This window comes from Ptychodera flava, chromosome 9, assembly GCF_041260155.1.
Source record: "Ptychodera flava strain L36383 chromosome 9, AS_Pfla_20210202, whole genome shotgun sequence".
NCBI classification, from domain to species: Eukaryota; Metazoa; Hemichordata; class Enteropneusta; family Ptychoderidae; genus Ptychodera; species Ptychodera flava.
In genome coordinates this window covers 34,341,155-34,353,351 of record NC_091936.1, presented here as the reverse complement: position 1 = coordinate 34,353,351, position 12,197 = coordinate 34,341,155, and the positions used below count along the sequence as shown (strand labels likewise).

General features: G+C 39.1%; 1 protein-coding gene across 1 annotated transcript in view; it reads right to left on the bottom strand.

Annotated features, from left to right (window-relative positions):
* LOC139140790 (DNA-directed RNA polymerase III subunit RPC2-like) overlaps nt 1-11,315 on the bottom strand; it is a 30,090-nt gene extending 18,775 nt beyond the window's left edge. The window contains exons 1-6 of the mRNA XM_070710202.1: nt 11,161-11,315; nt 9,554-9,643; nt 3,634-3,698; nt 2,415-2,591; nt 960-1,169; nt 574-655 (exon numbers count right to left, since the gene is read on the bottom strand). Of these exons, the coding sequence (XP_070566303.1) occupies nt 574-655; nt 960-1,169; nt 2,415-2,591; nt 3,634-3,698; nt 9,554-9,643; nt 11,161-11,232 (696 nt within the window). The 5' untranslated portion in view covers nt 11,233-11,315. The remainder of the gene's footprint in view (nt 1-573; nt 656-959; nt 1,170-2,414; nt 2,592-3,633; nt 3,699-9,553; nt 9,644-11,160) is intronic.
* Between the last annotated feature and the right edge of the window lie 882 nt (nt 11,316-12,197).

Below are 12,197 nucleotides of genomic sequence, written 5' to 3'. Positions count from 1 at the left end.
TAGAACAACTAATTTATTGACTGACTTGTCCACTATGTCCTTGAGACATCAGACAGTCAAATCATTTTTGATTATAAAACATTGATATTTTTCAATATTTGGCAAATTTTTCCTAAAATTCAACACTGCATTACAATGGGAGAGGTACAGTAAGAACACAAATATGAGGGAGAAATAGGAGACTCATTGATTTGATATTTGATCCACATTATCAACATTGATTTGCTAAAACCTTTAAAAAGCTTATTATAATAATTTGCATAATTATTATTTGTATAATTTATTATGGTCCCCTCAATCAGAACCAAATCCCTCCGTAAAAAAGTTTCCAAGCAGAGGGGGCATTCCCCTCTTGTAAGAAAAACCTGGATTAAGCACTGCACATGGTATGTCCTCGACATAAACTATAACAATACCAATAGTTCGTAAGGATATCATCAACAATAATAAAATTGCTGATGGCATGTACGGATCTCATCAATAATAATGCCCGTGATACTGACTAGATGAATACCAATAAGAGCGTTGAAGATGGGATAAAATTATCAAATGAAACAAAGAAGATTACTTTACCTCTGACACTGTGTTGTGTTTCAGATAGTACTTCCCCTTTTTAATGATTACATTGGTCCTACTCTTCCTTTCATGAGTTGAACTGATGGAAATACAGAAAACATCATCAGTTTTCTTGTAAATAACATCAGTGTTGTTGCAATGTATACAGTTAGCAAGACTTCAGCTATGCAGCTATGAGCACCTTTTATACACATTTTTATATTTTATCAACTTGATTAGTTTTTACATATACATTTTTTCATTTTTGTCATTCATCTGTTGTAGTAACATTTTCTGGACAGGGAAAGGACAAGTTTGGTATGTCACTAGCATTTTGACTTCTTAAGTTGCGATATCTGAAACAAATTTTTTGAGAATGTTGAAGAAAAATATAGTGAGCTCACCTTGTCACTGAGCAAGTAACGTTGCCTTTTCTATCAGCTTCTACAATCATTCTATTTTTGGACAACTGTTCCTGGATAAGTATGACTTTCTCCACACCCTTGACAATGAAGTAACCTCCTGGATCGATTGGACATTCGTTGAGCTTGGCCAGTTCCGCTGGTGACTTACCTGATAACACACAGTTTGAACTTCTCAGCATGATTGGCATCCTGTCAAACAAAGAGGGCGCCATATCAAGACTTACGTTGATGTAAAAGATGGAAAGTTTGTCACCTCACTTTTGAGATATTTGAACTCCTCGGCTCAATTTAGAATACACTGAAGTTTGTCTGGGCCAGCTTTACACCAATATATATGTATAATAGTTGAAATTATCTTGAGTTAAAGACAAGATATTTTGAGTCCAAGGTGTATCGAATTGGCTCAACAGGTACACTGGCAAGCAGTGTGCCCTCTAAGGGGAGGTGAAAAAAAATTGTTTTGAGTCAAACTGAAGAAAACTTGGTGGGCATCACTGCATGCACTCATGAAATGGTTATAAATAAAGTCAGTAGTTATAAGTATAGCGCCCTCTATGGTAGTGTGTCCTTCTCAATGGTTCTACTCCGAATAAAAAGGACGCGATGCGTTCTACAGACTCAGTACGCCCAAATAATTACGTGATGCCGGTACAAACAAGCCCACATGTGTACTAACGCGTATGGAAATACACGTACGTCTAAGCGCGTTTGCGCACATGGCTTTGTTTGTACCGTGGTCGATTCGAATTCCGGGTTTGGCCTATTCCTGGTATTCTCGTGTGAGTCAGTGAGAAGACAATGAAAACAACAATGGCTGCCTCCTTCCCCATCGAATGATCGGCAAGACAAGTGTACAATCGGCACGTAGTATCACTGCAGAGACTTATAGAAATGACACATTCAGATATTTTTTCGCCCAAGGAAATATGTTATCTGTGAAAATTATAAATCTGCTGAGCATTTCTAGTCATTGGCAGGCTTTTTAAAGCTGTGTCAGTGACGCGTAAGATTACTTGTAATTTCAGTGTGTCAGGCGGATTTGCTCTGCGTCATGAAGCATCAAATTGGCTTAGCGGGCACACTGCTGGCAAGTGGCAAGCAAAATGCTCAGTACCAAAATTAGACTTTGTCCATAATTCTGATCTATATTCAGTATAATCAGAGATGGAGTCTAAATTTATAAACCAGAAGAGAATTTCTGACAAATAACATCTGAATTTATTTTAATTCATCAAAGAAAGTACAATAATAAGGTTTGGAGAAAGACATTAAAACTAATAGTTAAATATACAACATCAACAAATGATATAAATCTATGATCATCATTTTGAAAATGATACAGATTGTTTACAGAGTCTCTGATCACAACAATGAACTTACCAGTAAGTGCAATCATTGCAAGCATATTGATTGGATGTAGGAGTCTGTACATACCTTCCTATTGGTAGATTATTTCTGACGACCCTCTGTTGACCCCTGGTGTATTCAATGTCTACAGTGATTGGAGCGGAGTAAGTCATATCACGCAGTCTGCATTCATGGGGTGAAATGGGTTTAGTAATATTGAAGCCTTCCTCAACATCAGGCATACCGACATAAATGTTCAGGTATCTGTTGGAAGAGATGTTTTTTCATATATGGATGATTCAATCATTCCTTTATGAGAGATTGTAATCTGTACAGAAATGCAAAGTAGACATTCATGTACAAAGATAGGACCTTGTGAGGTATAATGCACCTTGGGAACATATTTGGACATTCAAATTTGATATTTGGACACTCCAATTTGATATTTGGACACTCATATTTGATATTTGGACACTCAAATTTTCACAGTGCTTTTCTAGTCGGCTGCTTGAGTGGACTCATTTTGACACTTGTGGAATAAATTAAGGCTTAAACATCTTATTTTTGTGAAAATCAAAAATTTGATTTTCCCTACAGAGTTAACATAGGGACAGCAGCTATTTTGTATTTCAAATATCGGTAAATTTGTGGTAAATTGATTTTCCAGTATCCAAATTTGACTGGTGACCCCGGGGTTTCATTTGATTTTGAACGAGCATTGGTTTAAAGTTTCCTTGCATGTTTGAGCAAAGGCAGAAATCTTTCCAGTTTTTGAGCTGTGTACAACCGTTCGTACATGGTTTGGTGTTACAGTAGCACTGCAAAAGTGATTCACCAATATTTTGAGATGACCAGTACACAATATAATTCTAGGGTGACCCACTGCAATGAGTTCTATGGGTTTTTTTTCCATTCTACGGTGGAATTCTGAACTCCATTCATGCTCCCTGGATAATTTCTCTTGCCATCGTGTAGATTTTTTTCATAGTGGGCAGTGGATTCTGGGTAAATGGCAAGAAATTTGATTTTGCTCAGTTCATGGACACTAAATACCACAGTTTAGGTAAAGGGTTCTTTACTTGTCTATGCCTATAAAATTATAATTCTCCTTGACAGAGAACAAGTAAAGCATACAACAGTATCGGGATCATTCCCTGAAAGCTTTTAAGCATTGACACAACTCTCAGCATCATCAATGCAATGACGTTGATTGACAGTGACCCAATTGAAATTACAGTGGTTAAGATTTATCCTAAAAGACTAACAGTGCATTGACATTTACAGTGATGTGACAACGTCTACATACTTCATGTAAAATATAGGATCAGCATCACTGGTTATTTTATCATTGGCTTTCATTATCTTCTTTATCTGCAGAAAAAGAAACCAGAATTTTAGGAGAGAAAGATGTCATCTATGCATCAATAGGTAGGGAAAATATTATTCTATTTCTTCCAGTTTTCAAATTATGTCCTGTGCAATATTACTTTATTCATGTACATATTCTGTTTGGCAAATTACATTATTACATACCTCATATGTCAAACATCACACGCCACATAGGATTCAATAGTAACTTATTACATGCCTCGTATATGGAACGTCGCGCGCTCCATAGGATTCAATGGTAACTCGTCGATGACGTCGCGGGCCGCATAGTCATCACTTGACTGAAAGTGACCCGGATCTATTTTCAAACTTGACAGCTTTTGGATGTAGAAATGTTGAAATTACATGTTTTGCATGGTAAATCCAGCTTTTGGGAAATTTTGCGCAAAAAATTGATAAACCGCATAACAGTAGTTTTAATATATCAATGTGCCATTCGATGATGAAAGTCGTTCCATTTGTAACGGATTTTCGTCTAGATGGAAATAGATGGAAATAAAGCATTTGATGATCATTTGCCAATAAACGTTAATATTTTGAGTGAAAACTGTGTAAGAGAGGCATGTAATAAAACATTATAGCCCAAACAAGGGACTATGTACCCTCGGGGCAGGAGACCATTTGCCCTCCTTACGTCGGGCAAATGGTCACCTACCCTCGGCACATTTCCGGGTAGGTCTGAATCCTCTTTCAAATCAGATATCCCCCACATAACAAGAAGACCTATGAAAGGTCCTTTGCTTGACTTGATATCTGTACTGCTTCTTGCTGCAGTGGGCATTGCTCTGCGAGCTGTAGATTTCTGTAGCTTGCGTTATTGTCAATTGTACTCCTGTTGGGCCTCTTTAAATGAAAGCTCTCGTCCTTGCTAGCGATGTCGTAGACTAGAGCCCGGACATTGATAGTCTGTTGGCATATACACGCATACGGGTAAATGTTTAGCTCCATGGCTCGAGCGATAACAGTAGCTGAGCCCCATTCAACTGATTCAAGAAAATCATGATCAAATGTGATCTCAATCCAGCGTGTAATTACTGTTCAATATTCAGCAGATATTCAACTTAGATTAATTGACCTTTTCTTGCGTGTTACATTTGGTAAGTTGGTATGCTTGTGACACATCAGCCGCCATTTAATAAGCGGCAATATATCGCAAACATAATATCAACCCGTAACCTAGTGGGGCATTCTTGGATATGTTTTCAACGGGGGGACCCCTCAGGAGCATGCGCAGCGCGACATCCACTGCGCTTTAACAAATCTCGGAAGGGACGCCATCTTGGAAGTAGTCCATTTTGCACGAACGGTTGTGATGAGAGATCACATCAACGGAAATAGCTGCATTCTCACTGAACGCTGTGAAGACTGTTATAAGTGAAGGTTGGTACTAAAATTTCCCTGAAACACATTTTTTCACTGGGGAAAATGCTCAAGAAATTTGCACTTGAACACGTATGACTCTTGGCATCGTTTTCTGAGAGGGAAAGATATGGCCATGTGGGCAAATTGTACCTTAGACATTTTTCTTCTGGTTCTGTGCTCTGAACAGGCTCAGCTATGCAATGCAAATTTGCACCCATGGATTTCCAAAAGCAGGAAGTACAGCAAAAACGGAGTCAGCATAGACTCACTGTTGTGGGGCGCAACAAATAAACGCAGCCACAGATGTTTTTGTCACACAGAACACCCAAACTAAACGTCATCCCACAAATCAAAACAAAAGATTCAATTTGTATTCTTATTGTTACAAAAAGTTCCTCATGACGAGTTGAGAATAAACCAAAAATACGGTAAATTATGTACAGAAAGAGCTTGAACGGCGCGGTATCACGTTTCCTGCGTCTGCATCTACACAAACTTCCTTGGTCAATCGAGGTGGTAGCTTCAGTGAAACTGGGACAGCATCAACCGAACAAACACCGCATCAAGCAGCTCAATATAGATTGCTGCCATCAAAATGCCAGTATTATACACCTTATCTATATTATTCGATGCCACCTTCATCACCGTACGTCTATCGGATGAAAATCTGACGACAGCGGGCACACCGTTGACTGTTTGATGGACAACTGAAAACACACCCCCCCCCCACCAGCGACTACCCGTACTACTAGGGTCCGTAGTGTGTTTTCCATAGAGGCTATCCGTTTTTAGCATCAGTTGTTCTTCCTAAAGATGGAAAACCCTTGCTCCGGTTTCTGAGTTGGATAAAATCATTGATAATATTGAAATTTAATTTTTTCAGTTTTTTTTGTTCAAGACATCGATATATTTGTCTTACACATCAATGACGAAATCAACACGTTCAAAAAAGTAAGTCCTGGTAACGCTAGCACACCTTTTCGATAGAAAAAGATTTCACGACATTTGTTACATTGTCTGTGTGTTTGGCTGTAAAAAACATCAGTGGTTGTGTTTATTTTGTCATGCGCACAAGAGAGAGCCCACACCGACTCCGTTTTTGCTGTAAGCTTCGCAATAGTGCTGTACTTGATCAACACGCTATTTTACTGGTGCACACCTGTCACTGACCAGAAACAATGGCTATCATTATACTGGAAACACAAAGGTCAGGGTGAGGACAATTTTCCATTTTCTTTCACTGGACTTATCTACCTTTACTATATTCTAAGGGAAAAAATCTAAAACTGTAAATGCACCTTTCACTGGACTCATTATTGTACAGTTAGTCATCTTTCCAGCCATTTCAACCATATCGGGTCCATTTTTGGTCACACTGTCTCATTATCCTTCATTACAATATTCTCAGGGAAAGAATTTGGAAACTTTGCCTTTCTCCTTTCCAGAGGCTGCCAAAGTGTGATTATGCTAATTAGCCAAATTATTTTTCCAGATTAGGAATTATAACCAACACTATCAACAGGTGCCATTAAGGTATGTTCCAATTTTGCCACGGTTACCATGAAAAGAGAAAATCTCATCAATCACAGATTTTAAGCAAGTGGCTGCTTTTTAAAGACAGCGCCCTCACATGGGCATATTTGAATACCAAGGAACACCCCTTTGACTACATATGGCCATATTTAGATTACAGGTGACTATATACCTTTAAGATTTTGGCAAAAGATTTCAGTTTTAAAAATTGTCCGGTCACCCTATAGTCTAAACAGTCCTGTTGCATCAGATTTCAAGGGTGACGAGAAATGGACACCTTCCTTCCTTCAGAATGAGTAGATTTGACCTCATGCAGCCACGTACATCATCGATACATTCCTGAGAAAGGTACGTACGTCATCTGGTTGCCTGCAAATAACATAAACTTGGGTGTCCGTCGGCGTACATCATACAATCCAGACCATGGCCTTTCCTTGATATCCTCCTAAGGTGATATATATAGTGTGAAAAGGATTGGCACCAGTACTGATCCCTGTGGTACACCATACTTCATTGTCGAATTAGACAATGTTACATTGCCAACTTTGACACACTGATTGAGATCTGACATCCAATTTATCGTTTAGCGCATGCATGATGTCATTATGCACCCGCAAAGAGCTGTTTGGTGCTGAGATTAGGACAGTATGCACTTTGGCACTTTTTGAACAGATCAAACCTGGTAAGATGGCTAAGTAGTTGTTGTGCAACGATTCTTTCAAGAACTTTTGAAAGAAATGTAGGATTTGACACTAGTCTATAGCTCTTCAGCATATTTTTGTCTAGGTCCGGTTTTTTTTAGGAGTGGCCGAACAATGGCAGATTTGAAGTGAGTTGGGACAAAGCCTGTCAAGAGCGAGCAAAAAGTCAACTGAGAAAGGTGTGACAGTGTTGACAGATTTCTCGAGAATGACAGACGGTAAGACATCAAGGTCGCAAGACTTTGTGGGAAGATCGTTTTATGACTGTTTGTGCCTCAGCAGCTGTAACCAGGTGGAAGTCATCAAATACATGGTGTGTTAGGATATCATGGGAGTCAACCTGTTGAACTGCAAGTCCCTTTCAGGGCTTGGCTACCTTGAATTCAAAGTAGGTGAGAAATTCGGATGGCAAGTCAGTGAGAGGGATGTTGTTTGGCAATGCATTGGTGTTACTTGCATTTGCATTGGAAAGTTCACCAACGATGTTAAATAGTTTCCTAGAGTCCGCCTCTCAGATATGACGTCAATGGTAGCTTGATTTCGCGTCATCACAGTGACTAAAGTATTCAGATCGCATGCAGATGAAAATTTGTTGATCTATCGCAAGCTGTGTATTTTGCCATTTCAATTCTAGACGCCAAAGATTTTTCCTGTGTAGTAGGAGTTCCTCAGTGTACCAAGGTGCTTGGACTTTATTAATTATAACTTTGGTAGTAACAGGAACAACATCATCTAACATGTCTGTAGAAGTCGCGTGGAAAAATTCTGATAATATTTAAGGATTGGAGTCACAAGGGTAATCAGAGAATTTAGCTGCCAGCTAGTCTCGCATGCCAGACCTCAAACCTGCATGCGGCGTGAGTGGCAAAGCCACGAGATGTAACTGCAGGTTACGAGGTCTGGCTAGAACCAACTGCTCAGGAATGTGATGACGTCAAAATTGGGCTGTCTTTCCCATGCTAATAAGTAAAACTTTGGACCACAACGCTCAGACGACCATAACGCATTTTCACTGTATTTGTCCATCATGTTCCACATATCTATGCCGAAAAACACTCCAGTAAATATCTACAGTGAGAATTTATTTGTGGGCCATTTACCACCAGCTCATTGGCAGTCGAATAGGGCCAAAAGTCTGAGCTTCGTTGGCACAGAGCAGAAGGAAAAAGCAAACTCCATAGAGGATGTCGATGATCGACAAAATCACAAGCATTGAAGCAACGCCTGGAGCAAGCTTAAAACGAGAGATTGGACATATCCTGTCGGCAAATTCACGAAACGTCGTCTCCTTCCAGATAATCTGTCATAGCTACCTCCTGCTTCAGTTTCAGGCTGTCCATCACCACTTCTTCAATGGCATTGAGCATTTTTGCAGATTTTTTCATCGATAGAGTAACCGTGATTTCATGAAGTCGCACTGAGGTCAACGAAGGGCAGTTTACTTCCAATGAAACATTTCCGGATGAATGATACAATCATTCAGTCGAGTTCAAAAGGCTATTTTTAGATGCTCCGCCTACAATATGATTAAGCAATAGATGTGCTCTTTCATCTAGCCGATTTTCGAAGGATTCTATTGGACATTATATATAGCACATTGGTTCTAGCCAGACCATTAGTATTAACCTGCAGTTACTCGCACTTTGCGGCTTCGCGGCTTGCACCGCACGCAGATTCGAGGTCTGGCATGAGAGACTAGCTGCCAGCTTGACTTGAAAATCATTGATATTCATCTTCCGATAGTTCCAGTGAGAAGTAGTGACTTTGGAGTTTGGTGGACGCTGTACTTTCATGCTGAAATGGACAAGGCTGTGATTGGAGACTAGAGAATCGTCGATCCTGATTGAATGTAAAACTGGTCAGCTGATCTTGTGATAAGTAAGTCTTAGAGTGTGTCCTTTGATATGTAACTATATGACAGTACACTACTGACAGGGCTGTTACGCTACAGGTTTGTTTGAACAAGACCTCATCATTAATTCAACCCATAATATTCAACACACCAAATACTTGGAATGATACATTCAAAGTTCAAAGTTAATGCAGTTGTTGGAGAAACTTGAAGACATAATCATACTTAATAACAGACTTGAATGCCAACTTATCAAATAGCCCTGATGCCACTGCGTAATTTAACAATTGAAGCAAACAAACTCATTAAGTTCAAGAGTATTCCATTTCAAGTGTAATGAATAACAGTTGCTGGCTTGGGTGAACATTCATACCATCCCTAATTCTTACCTCTACATTGATGAAGTAGTTGAAGGAATCAATATGTTGACGAACAAGACCCTTCACCTTCAAAAAAGCTGGCAGTAATTTCCATTTGTCCTGTTGATGACATGAAAGAATAAAATATTTTACCCAATCCTATAGTTTTCCATAGCATGATCTTAGTTTTGTCCAAATATCAAATATTGAATTTAAACAATCAAATAAACCCACTTTGACTTTTTTTTCAGTTGACGTTAATTTTGGCTTTCCTCTCGTCCGCGCCAATAAATAAACGTTGATGGTCAGCGCGGAGTCTGTTATTTCCATTATATTATCAATGAACCCCCAAAACCGTCAAAATTTACAAAAATTTTGCAAATCCGGAGATTTTTTCAAAAAAAGTGTCTAAACTTGGCCCACATTTATTTTGTAATTGATTGCTGGACGGCCACAAAGGAAGGAAAGTTTACTGCAAAAATATCACGGACCAGGATGACCTTTGACCTTAATTTAACATCTTTGCTAGTATAATAATCGCAATCATACCAATCCATACTCCAAAGACATTAGGTCAGAATTCGTAAGACAATAGTTGTAAACATAGACACAAAACAGCACAGAACAGACAGTAAATAGACGGTACACAAACAAAGTCATATTCATGAAAGAAAGATATATGGACTTCTGGCCAGAAGACCAAGAAGTGATGTCAGGTGTTTCGAAAATAGTAAGCGCATCCTGCCCCACATGTGGCACCCGCCATATATCAATCTGTAAGTCAGATAGGTAGTGGTCACTAACTAAGGCCCAATGTCACCGATGCCATCAGCAATCATTTGTCAAAGAGAGATATTGTATTTATCTACCAGCTTGCGATACCTGCCAAAAAGCGTTTGAATGTAGAGACAAGTCTTGCTCTGGTGTAACCTTGATTTAACAGTTTGTAAGAGAGATGGCCATGTCTCTCTACAAAATCACCATATGAACTGCATGCTCTAGCATATCGAATAAGCTGGGAAATGTATACCCCATAAGCTGGTGAGAGTGGAATATTACTTATGAGGTGTGGAAAATTGATTATACTAAAGTTTAAATCATCTCTCTTGTCATATAGCCTAGTAGAAAGGTGACCATTAGAGTCAAATTCAAGTAAAATGTCCAGATATGAAGCAGAAGAGGCCGTTTCTGTAGTTTCTTTAATCTCCAATTCTGGAGGATAAATCATAGCGAGATATTTACTGAATTCAGAGTTATTCATTGAAATAACATCGTCTATGTATCTATATGTTAGGTTGAAAGTTCTAGCTACAGAGACCTTTTTCTGTTTGACAAGGTTCTGGATAATATTAGTAGCTACAAGTGCAACAGCCGTCATATTTGGTGGGATGCAGTGTCACATTATGAATTAGTAAATATTTGTGAAATAAAATATTATTGATGTTAGCTATGACACGTACAGGGACGGCCAATGTTTGTTGGGCATAGAAATTGGGGAGGATCACTTTTCTCAGCATCATTTTGAAAACTCGCCCTCCCTCCCTACAATTTTTTCCCACTCCCAGAGTCCATGGCATACCCTATTGTGTACTGTTTTTGAATGGGTACACAATTTTCATGACGCTAGGGGACCTAACCTGAACTGTATTTATGGGCGCTGCCAGCGATTCCTTCTCGCTCTCTTTGAGTAAATCATCTAGACTCGCCATTTTAAAGCTAGTTGAACGGTGAGATCACGCTCACAACTCCAGGGGCGTGGGCGCAGCCATCTTGGATTCAACCAAAAATAGACAAAAACAAACGGACGATTATCGATGGACTTATATGGCGCACTTCTTAAGACGACGCTGAGAAATTTTCATGAACAGACTGACCGATGGAGGGGCGGACGGACGTATGCGCACGGATGCACGGACACAGCCACCCCCCCCCCCACGTTGTCCGTGGGGACTCAAAAATACCAATAAAATAATATCATTAAGGGAATGCGTCCAAGACGCATTAAAAAAGGCTTGAAAAATCGGTCATGAAATCATCAACTTTGTTTATCGTTGTCTTAGGCCTATGCTATAGCTTAAGGTATAACGCATTCATCTATGAAGATAGCATTTGAGTTGAATGGCATACTATTGACGGGTAACCTTACTGTAATCCCATCAAGAACAACTGAGTTTCTGATATTCAAAAACTGTGTACTATGTCACATAAGAAGTGATACAGTATCTGATGTTGTATTGTTGTCATTTTCAATTCCTGATATTGCCAATCTCTTGATATTGTTGTCGGTGTTATTGTTGTTGATGTTGTGTTTTCTGAAAAAATAAAAAAATATACATTTCTGCAAATTTCCTTTACATATTTACATTCAAATAAGATGTAATCCATTCTTTCATCTTTACCAAGGTGCCATTTCTCGTTACTTAAATTAAACGTTTCGACCATGCTTCCTGTGATTAGAGCTATGTTGAACATCTTTCAATTTACTCACTTTGTTGAATTAAAACGGTTGAATGAAGAACTTTCTCAGCCCACCTTTGGCCGATTTGACCTCTGACGTCATGCCTTTTCTTATCTGGTTGTGCCAGGTCCAGAAATACTGCATCAAATCTGATGAAACAAAAGACCATAAAGGGTCTATGATGAAACTTGGTACAGATGTTGATCTCTCAGTGCT